The sequence below is a fragment of the Eretmochelys imbricata genome, chromosome 27, assembly GCF_965152235.1.
Source record: "Eretmochelys imbricata isolate rEreImb1 chromosome 27, rEreImb1.hap1, whole genome shotgun sequence".
NCBI lineage: Eukaryota > Metazoa > Chordata > Testudines > Cheloniidae > Eretmochelys > Eretmochelys imbricata.
This window is the reverse complement of record NC_135598.1, coordinates 16,434,234-16,457,221: the sequence shown is the minus strand read 5'-3', so window position 1 is coordinate 16,457,221 and position 22,988 is coordinate 16,434,234. Positions and strand designations below refer to the sequence as shown.

The window sequence follows — 22,988 nt, the reverse complement described above, 5'->3', positions numbered from 1 at the left end:
TCCTCCCCGGGCCATGCTGTGAAAGTCCCGGAGAAAGCAAAACACGCCCAATTACCGCCCGCCCCCGGCCCGGCCCGGCCGGCGCAGAGCGGCCCGGGAGCGATCCCGGCGCAGGGTGCAGGACACACAGCGCCTCCCAGCCGGGGGACACAACGACACACAGCGCCTTCCAACCCCGACACACAACGACACACAGCGCCTCCCAGCCCGGACACACAACGACACACAGCGCCTCCCAGCCGGGGGACACAACGACACACAGCGCCTTCCAACCCCGACACACAACGAGACACAGCGCCTCCCAGCCGGGGGACACAACGACACACAGCGCCTCCCAGCCGGGGGACACAACGACACACAGCGCCTCCCAGCCGGGCCACACAACGACACACAGCGCCTCCCAGCCCGGCCACACAACGACACACAGCGCCTCCCAGCCGGGGGACACAACGACACACAGCGCCTTCCAACCCCGACACACAACGACACACAGCGCCTCCCAGCCGGGGGACACAACGACACACAGCGCCTCCCAGCCCGGCCACACAACGACACACAGCGCCTCCCAGCCGGGGGACACAACGACACACAAAGTTCCATGGGGCGGGCGGGGGCCCAGAGCTGGAGGCGAACTCGACACCTGCTGCCGGTTCCCGGGGCTGCGGTGCCCTGTCCGGGGGCTGAGGGGAGGGACGGACAGTGGGGCGCGATTCCCCCGGAGGAGGCGTCAGGATGGGGGACAGCGGGACTCGGGGAGTAGCGGGGCAAGGAAAAATCACCCCCGCGGGGCGTGCAGCCTTCATGCTCAAAGTGACCCGTCTGTGCCCGGCTGCTGGGTGTTGCTGGCAGAACCAGCTGATCCCAGCCCCTCCTATCAGGCTCAGCCCAGCGCTCGTGGGGGGAGAGAAGCAAGGCCCTGCCTGGAGCTGCGGAGTAAGAGTGGGGGCTGCAAGGAGTGGCCTCGATCTGGCCATGTCCGACTATCAGATCTCAGTGGAGGAGCTGAACGACCTGCTGGCTAATGGGAGCGGCTGCTACAGCCTCCCCAGCGCGCACAGCAACGAGGTGGCACCCCGCATCCACGTGGGGAACGCGTGAGTGCGGGGGAGGCTTTGGCGGGGGGGAGGCCCAGGCAGTGACTTCCCGAGCCAGCACAGCTGTGAACGGCTCCCACCGGCCTGATTTGAGGGCGGGGGCTGGGTGAGCCGAGGGTATGGGGGAAGCTGGGTTGCTGGTGACCCAGGGAGTCTGGCTCCCGACTCCTAACTCAGTATCCGAATATTTGTGAGAACTTGGTTGGGGCCTAGGAGGTTGTGGGTAGTAAAGGTTTGTGGGTTAGGATTACGTGGCCCTGGACATCCATGGTTCCTAGGTTGCAGTTAGGGGAGTGTGCGCGTGTGTATTCCGAGCTGTAGGGCCCTGTGGTGTTTGCTAAAGGATTTTGGTGGTCCCCTGAAGTCCCAGAACTGAGGGATATTAAAATAAAAGCTGTCAAAGCTAATTCAAGAGTGGGCTAAAAATGGATGAGAAATCTTGCTGGCTAGGCTCTGACCTGAATGTGACTGCGTCCGCACTAGCCTTCCCCCTGTGTAGCTGTCCTGGGGGTTGCAGTCCAAGTTCTATAGTCTTATGCTCCACAATAGACACTCCACAGAAATGGGAGCAAATATTCAAGAAAATGTGTTGTTTGCCCAGGAGATGGCTTTTTGCTTTTTTTTTTCTTTTTTTAAATTCTCTCAGCTGTTTGGAGGTGGGTTAGGATGCCAACAACATTCTCCACCCTGGCTGGCAAAATGCCTGGGGCTGTTCCTGTTCTCAATTGTAAGGTATTTACATTCACTCCATCCAAACTGTGGGTTCTATTCTCTGCTCTGCTTCTGACCTTCTGAGAGACCTTGGGCAAGTCACTATGTTGCTCTGTGCCTTGGCTTCCCATCTCAAACTTTGTCTTGTCTGTTTAGACTTAAGATTTTGGGGGAGTGGACTGTCTCTTTATAGCAAAAGGTGGATCTGTAGGCGCTAATGTAATACAAATAAAAATAAAACTAGGACCTCCACCTTTATCCTAAACACACAATAAGCTCTGCCTTGGTCCATAAGAACATAAGAATGGCCATACTGTATCAGACCAATGGTCCATCTAGCCCACTATCCTGTGTTCTGACAGTGGCCAGTGGCAGATGCTCCAGAGGGAATGAACAGAACAGGGCAATTTCCAGTGCCCCATCTGCTGTTGTCCAGTCCTAGCTTCTAGCCATCGGAGGCTTTGGAACACCCAGAAAATGGGGTTGTGTCCCTGCCCATCTTAGCTAATAGCCATTGATGGACCTATCCTCCACAAATTTATCTAATTCTTTTTTTTAACCTACTTACATTTTTGGCCTTCACATCATCCCATAGCAGTTTGTTCCATGGCTTGACTGTGCGGTATGTGAAATACTTACGTATGCTGGTTTTTAAAACTGCTGCCTATTAATTTCATAGGGTGCCCCCTGGTTCTTTTGTTATGTGAAGGGAGTAAATAACACTTTTTCTTCACACCATTCATAATTTTATACACCTTTAACATCACATCTTAGTTGTCTCTTTTCTAAGATGAACAGTCTAAGTCTTTTTAATCTCTTCTAATACGGAAGCTGTTCCATACCTGTAATTTTTTTTGCCCTTCTCTGTTCTTTTTCCAATATTAATATATCTTTTTTGAGATGGGGCAGTATTCAAGCTGTGGACATACCATAGTTTTATATTGTGATACTACGATATTTTCTGTCTTATTATAGAATCATAGAATTTTAGGGTTGGAAGGGACCTCAGGAGGTCATCTAGTCCAACAGCCTGCTCAAAGCAGGACCAATCCCTAACAAAATCATCGCAGCCAGGGCTTTGCGAAGCCTGACCTTAAAAACCTCCAAGGAAGGAGATTCCACCACCTCCCTAGGTAACCCATTCCAGTGCTTCACCACCCTCCTAGTGAAAAAGTTCTTCCTAATATCCAACCTAAACCTCCCCCACTGCAATTTGAGACTATTACTCCTCATTCTGTCATCTGGTACCACTGAGAACAGTCTAGAGCCATCCTCTTTGGAACCCCCTTTCAGGTAGTTGAAAGCAGCTATCAAATCCCCCCTCATTCTTCTCTTCTGCAGACTAAATAATCCCAGTTCCTTCAGCCTCTTCTCATAAATCATGTGCTCCAGGCCCCTAATCATTTTTGTTGCCCTTTCCTGGACTCTTTCCAATTTTTCCACATCCTTCTTGTAGTGTGGGGCCCAAAACTGGACACAGTATTCCAGATGAGGCCTTACCCAATGCCAAATAGAGGGGAATTATCACATCCCTCGATCTGCTGGCAATGCTCCTACTTATACAGCCCAAAATGCCATTAGCCTTCTTGGCAACAAGGGCACACTGTTGACTCATATCCAGCTTCTCGTCCACTGTAACCCCTAGGTCCTTTTCTGCGGAACTGCTGCCTAGCTGCTCAGTCCCTAGTCTGTAGCGGTGCATGGGATTCTTCTGTCCTAAGTGCAGGACTCTGCACTTGTCCTTGTTGAACCTCATCAGATTACTTTAGGCCTAATCCTCTAATTTGTCTAGGTCCCTCTGTATCCTGCCCCTACCTTCCACTGTATCTACCACTCCTCCCAGTTTAGTGTCATCTGCAAACTTGCTAAGGGTGCAATCCACGCCATCCTCCAGATCGGTAAAGAAGATATTGAACAAAACCGGCCACAGGACCAACCCTTGGGGCACTCCGCTTGGTTATCTTATCTTATCAGATCATCAGGTGTGTAGAAGGTGTATGAACAGTTTCCCACAACAGTAGCAAGGACTCCACAGGATAGAGCAACAGTTTGGTATAAATCCACTCTACACTCTAATTTCCTGTGTTTTGCTGGCCTCTGGGGCCTGTGGCAAAAGAACATACGTCTTCCCTTTGGTGTGTGGGAGAGGAGAATCATGTTTTGGCAGGCTGGTAAGAGCCTAGTTGTTGTAGCCGTGTAAGTTCCAGGATATTACAGAGACAAGATGAGTGAGGTAATATCTTGGACCAACGTCTGTTAGCGAGAGAGACAAGCTTTTGAGCTACACAGAGCTCTTCTTCAGGTCTGGAAAGGTACTCAGGCCAGGTCTGCGCTACAGACCTATGTTGGTGTAACGACGTTGCTCATGGGTGTGAAATCCATGCCTTGAGCAATGCACCACATAGACAGCACTATGTCGATGGGCTGACATAGCTACCATGGCTTGTGGTGGTGGTTTTACAGAATGGCTAAATGAGTGATCTTACAGTGGTGCAGCTGCATCAGAACAGCTGGGCCACTGTAAGCTCGCTAGTGTAGACATGGCTTAAAGGGCTGGCAGCTGCGCCGCTGTAGCACTGTACATGAAGACAAGCCTTCAGAGTGTCACAGCTAAATACAAGATCAGACCGAATGAATGGTCCCATAGCACATACTCTAGGGGAAGTGACCCGTTAACACCCCTGTAGTCATAGAACAAAAAGGAGGGGGGTTAGGGGTTACAGATCGTTGAAATAAGCAATAAATCCAGTGTCTTTATTAAATGAAATATGGCTTATTTCAACAATCTGCAACCCACTAACTCCCCTTTCTTTTTATCCTTTGACTGCAGAGTGCTAACAGGCCACTTCACCTTGAATGGTCCTGTACTTTAGCATAAGTAGTTAGAATATGTGCTGTTTGATCTTGTATTTGGCTGTGATACCCAGAGCCCTTTGCCAGACTCTGTGTACCTCAAAAGCTTGTCTCTCTTACCAACAGAAGTTGGTCCAGTAAAAGATACTACCTCACCCACCTTGTCTCTCTGGGAAGAGACTTAAAATGTAAAATCTGTGCTGTATGTACACCTGGACTGGTGGATAGTGCTGATCAGAAATTTGTGAGGGGGTGGAGGGACTGAAGATACTTTCCCTTTAAATGGGGATTTCATAATTTCCATAGCAACATGTTGTGATTTCACAAAGCTAGGATTATGACTTCACTGCAGGTTCAAACAAAAGGTAATGCGAGGTTGGGGATGGCACAAGCCCTTATCCAAACACGTGAATCTTCACGGTAGAAATGGGGATTCTAGGAGTTAGTACAAGTTAATGACATTGCATTTGTACAGACATTCTCTTTTTTTAATGTCTGCCTTATCATTAAAGACTCTGTTCAAAATCCATTAAATCATTCAGCAAAGTAACTGTGGAGGACGATGGTATAGCGTGATTTCTGTGTAAGTTTTGTATTGCTCTTATGTGGCAGTACAGAATGTCAGAACGGTGTGAATGTGTTGACAAATGAAAACAGTTATTTATTCTGGTTGTGGAACTGAAAGGTCAGATCTCCAATTAATTTGATAAAATCTTTCCCCAAAGTAACTTTCTGTGTCTATTTAACTTATTAAATCAACCATAATAGCTCATACAAACTATGTCCTGCAAAAATGTTCTGTTATATGATTGTTCTAATTCTAACAATTCAGGTTGTATAGCAAGTCCATATGAAGAAATCTGGAGTCATATCTTACATTACAATAGAACCAGTTGAGTCTTCTTTCTTACTAAGTAACAAATGTAAAAAAAATCTAGCTAAGTGATGGTGCACTGATAGTCTGTGTGAATTGAGATGGGTTGAATGGTTCACGTCTTGCTTTTGGCCCTCATGTAATCCTTGTCTCTGATGCCTCCTGAGTTGTTGTCAAAAGCACTTTGCAAACATTGCAGCAAGATAGTGCTGGACAGCAGTACGGCAAATGTTCTCCCAAGGAGAATGAAGTGACTTGATTATTTGCTCTGACACTGAAGCATCAACCCTGATCTGGATGGATCACTTCCTTCTTGGGATAGAGCGCCTGATTTATCACTGCCCAGTGGAAGCACTTAAAAAAATTTTTTTTCCTAGAGCAGACACGTCCCTGCAGGGTTTCAGACACAGGGAAATCGCAAGCCCAGTGAGTGGCATGTAGGCAACAGGATTCAAACAGATGGATGAAAATATCTGAGCTGGATTCAGAATAAACTTTTGATTGAAACCTACCGGACTATTTCACATCGTGGTATGTCTGTTTTTTCTTGTGAATGAATCATCCAGAGCTAAAAATGGGAGTGGTGTTAGAATATTCAGGGATCTCACTTAGCTCAGAAATTCAGAAAGGTGAGATTAAATTGGAACATAGACAATGCAATATGAACAGTCCCTCTGTTGTGTGACTTAGTGCCAAAGCACTAAATTTTCCATATAATATGGAGTCTTGTAACCTGACCTGAACCCAGCAAATTTTGGGTTCAGGTCTGGTTGGGTCTGAAAACAACCCACCACTCACTGGCTTGGGTCAGGTAATCTCTGATGACCTCCTTCTGCCTGTCGACTCTATGTGGTGGCAGCTGCTTGCCCCACTCCTGCGGGCCACCACCTCTTTGCTGCACTGTGGTGTGAGTGTGAGTGGGCTGACGAGTAGCAGTGTCATTCCCTCTGCAGCACACACAGTCCAGTGCAGCGGCGATGGCCAGCTGGAGGGGTCACACATCTGCGGCTGTACTGACTTCATGGGCGTGAGGTGGCCGGAGACAGATCACAGGCATGGGAGCAGAAAGCCTTTACCAGACCAAGTGGCAGTGGTAATACAGGTTCGGGGGGAAGTGTCGAGCTGGGCTTGAGCTGGGTCTGAAAATGAGATGACTAACGCTCTCGGGCTTGGGTCATGTTTGGATGGGCTGTGGGTCTAGTTGAGTTCAGGTCAGGCTTTAAAATTAGGCCTGAACAGACCTCGCATATAATAGATGAAGGAAATAATTGATGAAAACACAAAGATAAAACAGCGAAGGATAATAACTGAAAAGCGTATTCAGACAGTCCTAACCATTCAGAGAGGACCAGTTCCTCAAAACAGAGGTTCAAAACAAAGGGTAAACACTATTGCACAGGTTTCTGACCAGTACAATTATATATTTTTCAGATAATAAGTCAGCAGAATAATTCAAAATACAGCATGAAATCTAAACCAGCTTCTGTGATTACAGAATTTTTCTAGATCATCCTCAGTCTACCGAACAAATTTCAACATTTTCCTCGTGTTAACACTGTTTTGAATTGCATCTCCAGGAGGTACTTCACAGAAAATAATTGTTTCTGACTAGTACCAATGAATCATAAATTCCTATCTGAATAGCATTAAAAAAGAACAGGATATGTTTAAGGCTTTCCCAATGCATGTATTAATGTCTGAGAGCCAGATCTCCTGTATCTTAGGGCTACAGGATATTAATGTGGATGTGATTAGAGCCCTGCATCTGTCCAAACCTGCAAACATGGTCTGCGGATGGATATAAAGCAGATATCCGCAGATTTTCAGGGCTCTAGATGTGAGGGGGTTTTTTTTAACTTACAGTGAGCTGCAGTCGATAATCTTAATACACAATTCTCAAATGTGTCCAAAGCATTTTAAAGAATAATATGCTCAGAGTCAGGCTGGGAGCAGACACTGATGTTCTGGCATAGAAAAGTAAATGTACAGAACGCTCTTCAGCCTATTGGTTTGTGTGTTTGCATTTCCCCCTCATCTGGCCCTGTGCTGACATGGACCATTTATCTTTTTTTTTTTTTTTTCCTTTTTTACTGCCGAAATCTGTGTCCTGTGAAAATTGCTGTTCTGTCAAAAAGCAAGCAAATCTTGCATATGTAACAGCATCACTTCTGCACTGCTGGCAGAGAAACAGTGTTGTATTTCAAACTGTGTTTTGAAAACGTATAAGCACCTCAAGCCACATCTCCAGAATATGTATTTGGTAACAAGATCTTGCTAAGGACGTCTGAGTCTGGTTCATGGTGCCCATCTGAGTAGGGGAATTTTAGAAAGTACTTGTTCCAACTGGAAGTACACTTCAGTTTATCCTGCATTTATTGTATGTAGAAAGTGTATGTATTTGGGCCTGTCATCCCATGGCAATAGGCAGGCTAAGATAAATGAGTTGTTAATGGCTGCCCACTAATTATAGGGCAGAGTTAATCTTTTGTTGGTGTGTTGCTCACATAATTAAGCTGTTGGTAGAGGTGGTGAAAAGAAAATTGACGTATATGAATATCCCAATAAGAATTGAGTTGTGCTGTCACTGGGGATACTGGTAGGCAGAATGGAGAAATTATTAGTGAATTCTGTCTTGTAGCAAGGCTTGGACTATAACTCTTTATTTGTTGGGTTGGCTGGCTGCATGAGTGATGTTGCATTACAGTCTTACTTAGGACTATTTACCATTAACTGCTGCCATATGTGCCTTTAGGACTTGAATTTTGTGGAAGGTAAAAGTGATCTATGGTAGGAAGAAAGACACACTCAGGTAACAGCTATTGTAATATTACAGGGCCAGAATGGGGAGAGTTCTATATTCAGAGCAGTTAAGATTCCATGAGCTTCTTAGGGGAAAAGAAGCTGATCCTGCTTTCCTTTCCCAGAGACCATCTCCTTGCTCTGTTTCTCAGGAGCCAATGTTTGAGGGCAATACAATGAAACTGAAATGTAAGAAGTGGGATTTTCTGGGACTGTTTGAAAATGGATTTATTTGTTCTACAATAAGCAGAAGCCAAGCTTTGCTCTGTGCTTCCACTAAGTGTACTGATAAGAACCTTAGGTATAACTCTCAAACTCATTTACTGTGTAAGGATTAGAGACCAGCCTCTAGTGTTATTGATAACCTAGTCTGTGGTTCTCAGACACAGGAGTTCCTGCTGTCCTTAAAGCTCTGTTATTCCTTCAAAACCCAAAGGACTTCCATCAATACAAATGTCAGGTATGAGAAGAAAGGACAAGGCATACACTACAGAATGAACATTTTTTCTTTTGGCCTTGTTTTTATAGCATTTACTATTCTGTTCCAAGTAGAATTCCCCTGGCATTGAGGCTTATCCCCTGGCACAGCTGTTATCCTGCCAGACAGAAAATTAGCCAACTTTTGTTTGGCTAATAGATGAAAGTCTTTAAAATGATATGGCCCATTGCCATGATTATTGGGTACATATGGCAGAACATGTAGAAAATTTGCTCACACATGAGGATTCATCTGCAATGTGCACTCATTGAAAAAGGGGAACAGTCACAGGGGAAAAGGATAAGGTTTATATGTTCATTATCTAACATTTTATTATGTGGTAACTGTGAGCTAATTTCTGGGGAACCTCAAAATCCAGAGTGTGGGTTCAGTTTGGGTACAGTTTACTAATTCAGATTTTATTTATCTATTTAGATTTCTAATAAAAAGGCGTCCACCTAAAAGCTGTTGGCACCTTGCCAGAACTTAGAAATCCATCCAAAAATATACTGCACATATGTTTATCTAAAGCTCAACCACTATTAAAACCTCTTGTGTCTGCTAAATGGGGCCAGGGCTCTTGAGAGAAGCAGCTTTCCCATGAGATTTGTGCTTCCAGACCCAGCTAGAAACATGGTGAAAGCTGATTTTTCACCATAGTTCAGCTCTTCTGGTTCCAGTCCTGGATGAGACTTCTGAAAAATGAATGTACACAAATGGGGCTGGTGAGTAGGGGAGTTCTCTGAAAGGTTCAGAACCCTGAAAGTTTGGTATGATTTTGTTTCCAAAAGCAGGTGAAGATTTGGGATGGAGGATGTTGGTGGTTTCTGTTTCCCTTTGAACTACTTTGCCTATCCCTAATATAAATTCTAATGCAGAGAGTAGGGCACTGTCATGATAGATTCATGGTCGCTCGTGTTGCTATGCAGATGGGCTTTTGCCATTTGTACCAGCTGGAGTTTTTTTAGGTCATATGTCTTCATTCCTACATTTAATGCATTGTGATAATCAAGCTTGGAGGGCATGAACACATGTATCATCATGCCCAGGTCTGTACCCGACACGAGGGGTGCAGTCTTCTGGCCAGTTGCAGATGGAAATATTTTTTTGTTTTGGGGGTTGTTGGGGGTTTTTTTTTGGCCACCATGGGTTTTTTGTTATCTGATAGAACTGAGGAATCTGAAGGGACCTATAAGCTGTGGACCGACTTTTACAGTGTATGGACAATGAGGCAAATACTTCAAAATGTTTCCATTTTCCTAAAATTATAGCCTCCCTTTTGCTTGGGTTCATCTTTTGCCAGATGCTGATTTCAGCTGAGACTGAGAGCAGGGAGCTGGCTGTATAATCCTGGCACTGCAGCACGTGTTGTCACACCAGCTCTCAGTAGCTTCATATATATTGAATAATATGGAGCAAAGGATTGAACCTTTTGTGTGTGAACGGGCTAAAAATATGATAAACTTTTGAGACGAAAATCTGTAGGAGACTCGCTGGTGAGTGCAGAGTGTTGAGTAACTATCACCAGATAGAAGAAAAGGAGTACTTGTGGCACCTTAGAGACTAACCAATTTATTTGAGCATGAGCTTTCGTGAGCTACAGCTCACTTCCTTGGATGCTGTAGCTCACGAAAGCTCATGCTCAAATAAATTGGTTAGTCTCTAAGGTGCCACAAGTCCTCCTTTTCTTTTTGCGAATACAGACTAACACGTCTGTTACTCTGAAACCTATCACCAGATAGTAGCAATATCCCTGAGAACTTGTGGAGGATGGGAAGGGGCAATATGGTACCTATCTATAAAATAGGGGAATACGGGCAACCCAGGGAATTATAGACCAGTCAGTTTAACTTCGGTATCTGGAAAGATAATGGAGCAAATAATCAAACAATCAATTTGTAAGCACCTAGAAGATAAAAAGGTGATAAGAGTCCATGTGTTATAAAGAGGGGAGTGATAAATTAATTCTCCTTAACCACTGAGGACAGGACAAGAAGTAATCTTAAATTTAGCAAGGGAAGTTTAGATTAGACATTAGGAAAAACTTCCTAACTGTAAGAGTAGTTAAGCACTGGAACAAATTACAAAGGGAGGTTGTTTAACCTGTTCTTAAAAATTTCCAATGATGGAGATTCCACAAACACCTGTCGGGGATGGTCTAGTTAATACTGAGCCCTGCTTCAGTGCAGGGGACTGAACTAAATGACCCATTCAGTCCTACGTTTCTATGATTCTGTGGACAGCAGGGGGCTTTGTTATAGATTCTGAGGGCACTTGAAAATACTGAGAGTTTGGCCTCTGATTATGTGATTTGCTGAGCCCCAATTGTTTTCTTGATACTTCTTACTTTCCAGGTTCATAGCCAAGAATATCATGAGACTGCAGCGCCTGGGCATCACCCACATCCTGAACGCAGCTGAGGGGAAATCCTTCATGCATGTGAACACTAATGCAGAGTTCTACGAAGGCACAGGCATCACCTACCATGGCATTAAAGCTAATGATACCCAAGAATTTAACCTCAGTCGCTATTTTGAGGAGGCAGCTGACTTTATTGACAGTGCGCTGTCCCAGAAGGATGGTAAGGTATCTCCAAGAGTCTCTCTGCCCTGTTTTCTATTCAGTATGTGAATTTACTGGCCATTTGTTTCATTGTTTAAAATATTCCTTTTTTCTTTCCTCAGTTTTTCAGTAGAACAGAAACCAAAGCATTCAGATTAGGACTTAGACCTCTTGGTGAGGAGTTTCGGGCACTTGAATATACAATGAAGAATTTGCTCTCTATGAACAGAGCCCCGCAATGTATGAAACAATGGAAAACTGCCACAACAGTGGGTGATTTGGGGAGAGTAAAACAGCTAGGGCATCTTAGCAATGAAAGTGTAAAGGAAAATAATATTGGAAATGCTGTGCTAGGAAGAGAGGCTTTAATATTTCCTGAACATATTAGTGGATCAGAATGGAAAATCCGGAAAGTAATGCAGGACCCAAACACTAATTCAAGACAGTAAAAATCATAAATCAGAGTCAGGATGAACATTGCAAAATGCAACACTCAAGTCACAAGCTAATATTAGAGATGCAGATTAAATGCAAATAACACATGCAAGAGTGGATAATTTCTTAGCATAGGGCAGAGGTAGTCAATATGTAGACTGCAGGCCAAATCTTGACCACAAGATGTTTTGGAACGGACTGCAAAATCTTTTTATTTACTTGTTATCATTATTGTTGTTATTTTTATATTCTTTTCTCTGGAGTCTGGACATTGAGTGTACCTTGACCAAGAAATTTGGATCTTGACAAAAAATAATTGATTACCCCTGTCTTAAGCCTTAGGCACCTATGTATTTTTGAAAATCCCACTAGGAATCTAAATATCTTTAAATACCTGCCCCCTATTGTTTGTGAATTGTTAAAAACCCACTCTCTCCGTGGTTAGGAGCTCACTTACCTATTTCTAGATCTTTTCTTCTTCCTGGTAGCAGGGGTAGTGGGCATATTATATTTTATATGGCTGTGAAGGAATTCTCCCTTTTTTAAAAAGGGTATTTTATTATTGCATCATAAGCTCCCATGCATCTGAACATGGCCTTTTCCTTATCCAATATCCTGACAGTGGGCATAAGTTTTCACACTCTTTAAACAAATACAGCTAAAGTCAGTTAAATTATGATCCACAGATTTCATCCACCAATCCATTCTGAGCAGCTGTTTCCTCTGTCAGCAGCTCTATTTGCAGAAGGCTCAGAGGGAATATCCTTGTTTTTCACCCCTCTGTTCTTTCCAGAAGCAAGGAATTCTAGGAATAAGATAATATCCCAAGCCCAGTGTATCAGCCCCCACCCCTTTAGCCTCAGGAACTTGTTATGCCATGTTTTCACTCTTCTGTCCTGGACTGAGGGGTTTAAAATATGTTTTCACAAACCTTTCTTTGACCATGCACTGTATGATTGTTGCTTTGAAACAGAGCTTTATAAACACCGTCAGTGTATGGACAACCTCTTGAAAGAGTGTTTTGGGGGCAGCTCCTCTCCCATTCACATCATACAAAGCATCTCCTCTCCCATTTGTGGTCACATAACATCCCATGTGGCAGCAACAGCAGTTTCCTACGTTGAATAGTGATATTAGGAAGGTATTCCATTTATTTTGCTGACTTCTGTGCAATAAAAGTTGTTGTTTTTTGAAAAAAGTTAATTCTGCTGTCTTCAGTGCTTTTCATTTAATGTCTTTCCCCCCTGCAAATTATGTTCTGTTTCCCGCAGCTGGAAATGAGGAGTCATACCAGTATTTTCCCAATTGGTTCCTTTCTCACAGATTAATTAACACTTTTCTACATTTACTATCTGCACCCCAGTCACCAAAAACAGGCAGACTTTTTAGGATTTGATTCATTGTTCCTCTGTTGTTTACTTGGTCATCTTTAGATGTAGCATGAATGCTCAGAAAGTAGGACAGAAGATAAGGACCAAAAACTCCAGCGCGAAGGCAGCAGGTTTTATGCATATTAGGGGAATCGGTGACATTTTTAGATATTTTAACACAACTGACTCAGTGCTGCTTCTTTCTCCTCTAGGGTCTCCTGTACATGCCCTTAGAATGCCCTGCTCATTGCTTTACTCATCATGGGGCCAGATGTGAAGTGAGATGTATCAATTTACTCTTTTATTCTTAGTGGGCTAAATTTGGAGATGGCATGTAGGATTGGGTGTAAATTACACAGTCTAAGATTCTGTAATATACACATGAGGGCGTGGTACAGAAGAAGGTATAAATTACACCAATTGAGATGGCCTCTAGACAGACATGAATTTGGGCCATCTGTACAATTTCCTCATCAGGAGAAGATTATAGACTTTACCAAGGCCCCAGTGCTTGTACAGAGGGCAGGGTTAATCTACTCTAGAGTTGAATGTGACAGTCCTTAGTATGAGTGAAATTGTAAGGGCATTAATTAATGTTTGTTCAGTGCTTTGAAGGTATAAAGCAAGTTGAGTGCTGAGTAATCCAAAAGAGTCTGCAGAAGGTATTGTAGTAACGCCAGAGTGTTTCTGAGCAAGAAGAAATGGTAACTGGGAATTGGTGTAGCAGCTTCTCAGATTAAACACTTCTTTGGGACTTTATTAAAGAGAGAGGGAAAGGGTGACACTTTTCCGTGCTGGTTCCAAACACTGTCACTGGTCAGAGGATCAGAACATAGATAAAAGATGTCTGGTTTGAATAAACAGACTGCTGCTTGGTTAAAAGAAACAATCCCTGAGTCATGAGATTTTTAGCTCTGAGAACTCTCACTTCAGATGGATTATCTGGTTATGGTATGTGCCCCCTGGAATTTCTGCTGCACCAAATTATCTTAAACATTTTCAAATGGAAGTTCTGGTATAATATTAGATACCTTGCTGCTCCCCAGAGTCCCAGGAAAACTTGAGATAAGCTTAGCGATGCTGCAAAGCAAAAGCTTGTAACATGGGCCTCCTCTATACTGAAAGCTTAGAAGTACAGAGTGCAGTAGGTCAGCTTGTGCTTCTCATCAACTCATTATTTCTACTTACTTCATATTTCTTCACATGCTCCCAATGACTTTCTCAGCCCACATCTGAACAGCTGAAGAGTCTTTTGCAGAGGGGGAGAGAGAACTCTTTCTAGGGAGTCCAGGGGGATCTGCCTTTGGCATATTTTTATTTTTTGGTAGGGGGTTAAGGGATTGACAGTTTACAGTTTGGTCAATCTGATGAATTCCAAAAGCAAGAATTTACCTCTTCCTAGTAGCTTTGTGAGCCAGAGAAACAGGCCTGCACCAGCAAGGAGAGTTTAGCAGGTTCAGGCAATTGGGGTGAACTGTAATAGAGGCACGGAAGTCCTGCTGCACCTGGTCAATTTGGATAGTGCTCACAGAAATGTGAATACCAGTGACAAAATGACTCTGAATGTTCAGTCATTTGTCAGTGCCTTTGTTAATTCTGATGGGACTCCTTAAGTCTCAGGTGCTGTTAAGCAACTTCTGACCTACCAGTCTAGTTATTATCCAAAAACTAATAGATTTTTAACTAGGTTAAAGGTCCATTCCAGTTATTAAATGAATCCATTATTAAAATTATTTGTATTGTATGGTAGGGCAGGGAGTTAATTGGCTTCACCCCCCTTCCTTTTTCAGACAAGTTACTATCCACACCACAGATCTTACACCTGTGTCCCTGTTCCCGTCCTGCCCTTAGCCAAAGATGATTCCAATTTCCTTACCCCCATTCCCTGTTCCCATTTCCCCCTTTGGCAAAACATGATTCCAATTTCCCCACCCCCATTCCCTGTTCCCATTTTCCCCACACACACCCACACCCACTTCCTGATTGACTGCAGACTATATAGTAAAACTTAAGTTCTGCTTAGCTATACCTTAACCAATCATTTTCCTGAAATTTAACTAACCAATCCTAACATAGTGTAACATGATTATTTAACCAATTCTATCCCACTACCTTAATTAGTTTACACCCAGCAAAATTAATTATACAGCAGACAGAAACAATCACAGAACCAGACAGAGATTATACAGACAAGCAATAGCAAAGTGGGAACTATAATGACAAAACAATACAGAAGTGAGGATTTCACATCCCAGCTATTGATAAGTGAGTTCTTGCCAGACAGGATGCTATCAAACTAAGTTTCCTTTTACATTTTCTAGGCACTTCCCTTTCTCTGGAGGTGATAGGCACTATCAGGACAGGATTGTAGTCTCTAAGGTGCCACAAGTACTCCTTTTCTTTTTGCGAATACAGACTAACACGGCTGCTACTCTGAAACCTATCCTCTCTTTGGTTCCTGGAGGGATAGTGATAACTTTTCTCCAATACTGCAATGATGAGCAACGATGGAAAGGGAAGTGGCACCGAGTTCCAATAATAAATATTATAGACATAAAGGAGAGTGGTTAGGAGATCAGCCTTTAAATTAACACAAAGGTTGCAATGCTGATGTTCCTAAAAAATTCCCTCAAGGATCTCAATAGCCCAAGGCAAATATGCTAAGAGTCTTTTCTCTGCTGCAGTTCAAAGTAAACTGGCTTTCATGCATCCGATGAAGTGAGCTGTAGCTCACAAAAGCTTATGCTCAAATAAATTTCTTGGTCTCTAAAGTGCCACAAGTCCTCCTTTTCTTTATGAGAGAAATGTGTGATTCCTCTGTCCTCTTGCTTCTGCAATGGGTTTGTTTGGGTCAGCATCTCCCATCTCCCCTGTGTTTAGGGAGAGGGTCTGTCTTTAGAAACATGGGCCAGTGAGAAGCCACCTGAGAGCAAACCAGCTTGGGCCAGATTTCAAACAGGGAGAAGGGAGGTGATATTTTATTTAATTTCTTTTTGGTTATTTATCTACAGCACATTCCCCACAAATAGCTGGAGTAATAGCATTCAGAATCCTGTATCAGTCAGCTGGCTGCATTCTGTGTGCTCTTGGTGCAGGTATGTTTTGTAACTGGGTTCTGCTGGCTATTGGTGCTGCATAGTCAGCACCTTCATTTGTATCCTGTATGCTGAACAGGCAGCTTCTCTAAAATGAGAGTGCTTTCATGCTCATAGAAAAGGAGGACTTGTGGCACCTTAGAGACTAACCAATTTATTTGAGCATAAGCTTTCGTGAGCTACAGCTCACTTCATTGGATGCATGAAATAAATTTGTTAGTCTCTAAGGTGCCACAAGTCCTCCTTTTTGCGAATACAGACTAATAGGGCTGCTACTCTGATACATGCTAATGTGACTTCAGAAGCAGAGATGTGGCAGTAGCAGGGGAAGGTGTAACTGAGGTAGAGACATAGGAAGTGCTAGGATTGCAGCGTAAAGGATGTGTATCTTGTTTTGTGAAATGTTATATCCAAACAACAACTGAGTCTCTGTTTATACCATGCATCTGCAGCCTTGCATACTTTTAATTCTGTGTTTTTAATTTCGCTACCACATTGGTTCTTCTGCAGAAGATGAAGTTAGGGAGTCCTGCAGGCTGCTACCCTTATTCTAGACTGAAAGATTGCAGGAACTTAGCAAATGGAAGGAGTCCAATTCCTCTCTCTTTGGAAACAAATATGGTATTTTCTGCTTTAATTTGTACAGGTGTTTATAATGTGTAATTGTTTTGCAGTCTGCTGGATGGTAACGTGGCTGCTAACAGAGACACAGTACCTGTCTTCTAGCTGAGACCATTCAAAATTCAGTCATTGGGTTGCTGAAGGACCAGTGTTACTCTGTTCATTCATCTTTCCATCAAAGGTGTTTCTGTAGTGCTTCCGAGTTATAATTTGTTGTTTTCTGTATGTTCTCCCTGTACAGGCCGGGTATTTGTGCATTGCCGTGAAGGCTACAGCCGCTCCCCGACACTGGTCATTGCTTATCTGATGCTTCGCCAGAACATGGAGGTCAAGTCCGCTGTGAGCGCTGTCCGGCAGAAGCGGGAGATTGGGCCCAATGATGGCTTCCTGAAACAGCTCTGCCAGCTCAATGAGAGATTAGTGAAGGAGGGCAAACTGAAGCCCTAAACTGAGGAGCTGCATTTTCTCAGAAGGGCTCTCCAAACTGTCAAAGGGTGCACGTTAGGTGCTTTAGATACCCAAAATCAAACGGCTAGGCTAGGTCATGTGGTGTGAGGGAGGCAGAGTCCCTTCTCCTTGTCTAGTGAAAGTATCTCCCACATGTCTGGGTCTGTCCTTTAAAATAGCACAAAGCTCCATCACTCCTAGGAGTTGTTGCACTAAAGAAAGCTCTTTAGAGGGATAACTCCAACAATGTATCAGCTGTCATCACATGTGTTTGTTTCAGAGCCCACTGGAAGTCCCATGACATAATGTGCTTCGCATTGACTTTGGATGTCATTTATTTAAGCTTCATGTTCTTGAATCCCATCCATGCAGCTCAGCCACATGGGTGCCCAAGAGCAGAAACGCACCTCCCTTCACTTGCTTTTAATTGAAGTACTGTATTTTTAAAAGTGTATTTCACACACTCACAGGTGCCTAAAGTCTGCACTCTCCCCTATTAGTGTGTATAGCTTTGTGTGTGGTATGGATATATACAATACAGTATACATACAGGGCTTGAGTGTGGCAGTAAAGCCATCCAGAGTCTGATGTTAATACAAGTACCCTTGTAAATAGAGTTTGTATATCTGTTATTTGTGTTTATTATTAAGTAGAAACAAAAATGCTGTATTTTTTCATCTTAAAATTCAGAAGGAAAAGTAAAATATAGAGAGCCAGTATCAAAGGACAGAATTGAAAGTGAGGAGCAGAGAATGGGAGTGCTTAGGTATATTGATACTTGGTGTGGTATAAGAACCTGAACAGAAGACACACACAATATGAATTGGCTGCTCATGAGGGATTTAGGTGAATTTCGGGTTCTTTTTTTTTTTTTTTTTTTTTTAACCTCACTATTATTTATATTGCCCCTGGAAAGCTTGAACCTGAAATCTTTCTCCTCACTGAAATGTTTTCCCTTCAAGAAGCACACATGCTGATTGCTTATTGTAAGTTGCCCATTGTAAGGGATAGCACATTCTGGCTTGAAGTAGGATTGCACTGTTTGTGTTTAAACAGAAATGAGCCCTGTTGTCCATCACATGGGCATGGCAAACGTTTACTTCCAAGTGGTTGATATCTTTGGCCTCTCTTAGACACTGCCTCATTGAGTCACTGCAGTATCTGGAGAGGCAACTGCTTCGTTTACCATGTGTATGTTGGCTGAGTGTGCAAACATAACTTTAAAGACTAGCACAGTGCTGTACATGTACTCAGGGCCGCACCGGTGCACCCACAGAGTTGTTGGTAATGCTATCAGAACCCTGCACATACTTGTTCAGTTTTTCTGTGTGTTTTTATGTATTAACAAGAAAACCTCTTGTATTATTGATGCACAGAGTGCCCAGCACTAGGTTGTTCTTTTTATGTATTCAGTTTTTTTAACCGTGTGTTATTTCCTGATCTATTTTTATTTTAATATTTTTACACTGTTTGGTTTCAAGAAAGTTGTGGGTTGGGTCTCTTGGCCTATAACTCCACATGTGACTTCTCTAGTCAAAAACAGGGCTTGCTTCAGTTTCTTTGCATAGGATAGGTATAGCCAAACAAGTAGTCCAGCTAGCACCATACTGTGTCTCTGTCAGCAGCTAGTTCCAGATGCTTCCACAGAAAAATGGCCTCATAATGGATGATTATGGAACAATCAGCACATAGGGTAAGTATGTACTGAATTCCATCTACTGAATCCTGTGCATTTAGTGATTCGGCATTTGCCCTGAATTACATCCTTTATAGAATTTTGTCATATCTAATGCATTTGGGGATACTTTTCACTATCAATATAAATGTCTGATTTTTTAAAAAACCTTGACTTCCATGTATTGTGGTAGTGAGTTCCACATGTTAATTATGTTTGTGTAAAAGTCTTTCCTGTTGATCAAATTTTTAAATGTATTGCCTTTTAATTTCCTTGGTTGCCCATTTTTCTGGTATTATGAAAGCTGGTGAATAGGAGCACCTACCTTATCTTTTCTACATTACTCATTCTCCATTTTGTATACTACAATCTTGTTTACAGATAAAGCTGTTTTTCTACTTGATGGAATAGAGCTTTTATCTCTTTACCTACATCAGTGTATTGCAAATATGAATCCAAATAATATAGAAAACACTCTCTCTCTGTCTCTTTGGCTTTGATTTGGTATTTAGAAGCTAGGGCTCCAACCCAGTGAGTGATCTAAAAAGAAATTATTATTAGGTATTAGATTTTTTTTATTCCACAGATGCTCCTGGATTGATCTGTTTAGTTAGTGGGAGTGTGATCAGAAACATCCAGGAAGGATCTCAGTATTTTTTGTTGGAATAGTAGAGTCCATCTGCTTTGTGGTGATGATAGGATTTGCACAGCTCTGTATTGTCTTAATGAACCACCTAAAAGCAGGTGGAGAGATTGCTGCTTGCTGTTGGCATATGACTAAAATGAACTGGAAATCAAGAAAGATATGAAAAATATCTCCATATTTTTCTTCTTTTATAGGACCTTTTCAGAGTTCATTTGCAGTGGTGTAATATCACTAATTTCAGTGGCATAACATCTGATTTACCCCAGTGTAAATGAGATCAGAACCAGGTCTTCAGTGTTCAAACTTGGCAGATGTGGTACCTGTTGAGGATGAATGACAGATGCCTGTGGGAAATGAATTAACCCAAAAGCAAGCTCTGAAACATTATATCCTATAGTGAGTTACTGAGTACTTTGATTCATACATAAAACTGATTCCTTGTTTCTTGTTCTGCTCATACTCTTGAAAAGTGTAAAAAGGGTAGCCGTGTTGGTCTGGATCTGTAACAGTGGCAAAGAGTCCTGTGGCACCTTATAGACTAACAGACGTATTGGAGCATAAGCTTTCATGGGTGAATACGTCTCCAATACGTCTATTAGTCTATAAGGTGCCGCAGGACTCTTTGCCACTTGAAAAGTATAGTTAAGAGTATAACTTGTGATGTCACATGTGCTCCTCCAGTCTTTCATCTGTTCTTCCAGTTTAAGCCCTTTAATGTTGCATAGTATTCTGCAGATTGCAGCTGTCTGAGAAGAGCTCTTAGTTCTAAATTTAATTCCATAATCATGTTACGCTTCGTAGTGCATCTCTTTGACTGTAGGTGCCAGATCTTATTAAAAGGGAAAAAATAGAGATTTCCTCCATCATAAGATGAAATTGACAAAGTACCAAAAAAAATACTGTGCCTTTTTACTGAAACTGGAGTGGAGCTGCCAGCTGCTGCTGTGTGTTCCTTACTGGCGTGACCATTGAGAAAGATATTTTTAAGCACAGAAGAGTAGGTAAGTAGTAACATGGTGCAGTACCAGTGATAAAACTCTTTTAGCTGTAACTAAGAATGCCTCTTCTGGATTTGTTGATAAAAGTTTTATCTCTAAATAACAGCACTTTGCTTTTTGTCAGAGTAGATAGAGTTAGAACTTTGGAGAAGGGAGGATGTCTCTTCAGGATACAAACCTGTCACAGAGCAAGTAAATCTGCCATGCCAGATCCAAAATAACAAGAACAAAAGCAATTGCTTTTTGCTTTGCAGGAATGTTTTGGGTTTGTTTGGTTGTTTACTAAAAAAGCAACTCCAATAAGTACTGAGTCCTCTAAAATATTATCGTTGTTTGCAAAGACTGTTCTCATGCTTTAGACTGAACCAAAAATGTCCTAGCCATTTCACTACTACAGGGGAAGGGTTTATAATTTAGAGAAGAGTATGAGGTGTGGGACTTCATTAGTCAGAAACCTTTTTGTACTTTTTTGTTGTCGTCATCCTTGGGCCATGCAACTAAGACACAGCTGTTTACAACAGAACTGCAACAGTTCTGCATGTTACACTACAGCAACACGTAGTACAGCCAGAAATTAGTTCATGAATGGGTGCCGTTGCAACTGTGTACGGTGAACAAGTGGTTTCCTGTAAATGGCAAACATTTTGCAAAACTAGTTCAGAATTTGAGAGGTAGGCTCTGAATGGAGGACTAGTAGCCAGTAACTACTGTGTTCCAATTCCATTTGGACTCGTATGACACTGGGCTGGTCACCTTTCTCCTATAAAATGGAAACAATACTTACCTACCTCGCAGGGATGTTGAAGATTAATTAATGGTTAGAAAGTACTTTGAAGATTAAAAGCACTATATAAATGCTGATTATTATGCATTCTTTGACTTGAAAATCTTCTGTCACATGTATGTTCCTTCTGACAAGAAGGAATCATTACAATAGGTGTGAGAGTGGCAATGCTTTATAGTCATTTAAATATTTACAATGAACTCTCTCTTGGTCAGGGCCAGTTAAAATCCCTGATGCAGGCGTGAGTACAAACAGCCGGAATTTTACTTTCTCCAGTTTCATTAAAATTAGTATTACTAGTTTGACTGCGGTAAAATAATGTTGTTCATGCATCCATGTCATGGGCTCTGCCAATGTGTAAAACTGAAAATAGAACAGACCTAGGTGGTAACTTCCATGCGTTTATTATTGGAAATTGGAAACCTCGTGTTCTGTGATATCCCAACCCTAAACATAAATGGGCAGCTTCTGCCCTACGGTGTTTTCTATGGGAATTTGGAATTGAAAGTCTAAAATGTAACTTTGAAGCTGTTAGTACCACCCACAAACTTGTAAAAAAAAATCCTGATCTATACCGATAGATCTAGCTAAATGGTACTGATCTATACAAACAGAACCTGCACTGGCTTTCTGTTGAATATCTCAGCTCTCTGTTTCCATCCAGTGGGATTAGCAATTGTACAGGTTTGTCAACGAGCCATTCTTATCTCCTTTCATGTACACTTTAAGGCTCCTGTACTACTGGAGTTGGAAAACAGCTTTCTGTACAGGGTACTAGAGAGGAAAATGTACAGGGCACAAAGTTATGTAGCGAGCAGGTTCTTTTCCTCTATCTTGGTTGGAGCTCCTGGTGTTCAGTAAGAGGAGTTTTATTCCATTATGTGGGGATCACTCCAATTAGAAAAATCAAATGTACAATGCTCATGTTTTGTGATGTGACAAAATAAATTACCAGAGTTAAATTGTTTGTTCTGTACAGTGTGTTGTGGTGTTTTGCAAAAAAAAAAACAAAACAAACACCAACCCCAAATATGTTTGAGCAATGTGCAATAAAGTCTGTATGGTGCAGTTGGCATGATGAACATTACGGTGTAATTTGCATGGAATTGCAGCAGTCCTCAAGGGGAATGTCACAGATGGCCATAATTACAGCAAATCAGAAGAGCTGCCTCACACCTGAAGAGAGGTTCTCAGTAGAATATGATTTCTATGGACATTAAGAGAATACTCAAACAACTTGCATAATCACCTGGGTTCTGTACACACGCTACTTATTGGCACATTCTGTAAAAATGCAAAAGGGCAGAAAAGGGGAGGATCTGTCCTAAACGCAAAATGAAAATGTGTTTATTAATCAAAAAAGTAGCTCATTTTGGAAATGCTGGAACAGCCCTGATTTGGCAGTTCTGTTAAAGCTCCCTCCACTTTCCGTTGTTGCAGTCTGGGCAGAAATGTTCTTTCCAGGAATCAACTGTTCAAAAATAAGACTTTTTAAAATTTCATCACAAGCCTCCCACATTGCTGAAAAGCTGCAGCATTTGGGACT

The 22,988-nt window shown here is 42.5% G+C and overlaps 1 protein-coding gene across 1 annotated transcript; it reads left to right on the top strand.

Annotated features, from left to right (window-relative positions):
* Window positions 1-646: 646 nt before the first annotated feature.
* On the top strand, window positions 647-22,409 carry DUSP3 (dual specificity phosphatase 3). Its single transcript, XM_077806365.1, has 3 exons — window positions 647-1,094; window positions 11,164-11,390; window positions 17,134-22,409. The coding sequence occupies exons 1-3, from the start codon at window positions 733-735 to the stop codon at window positions 17,337-17,339; spliced, it is 795 nt and encodes a 264-aa protein (XP_077662491.1). The 5' UTR covers window positions 647-732; the 3' UTR covers window positions 17,340-22,409.
* Window positions 22,410-22,988: the final 579 nt, after the last annotated feature.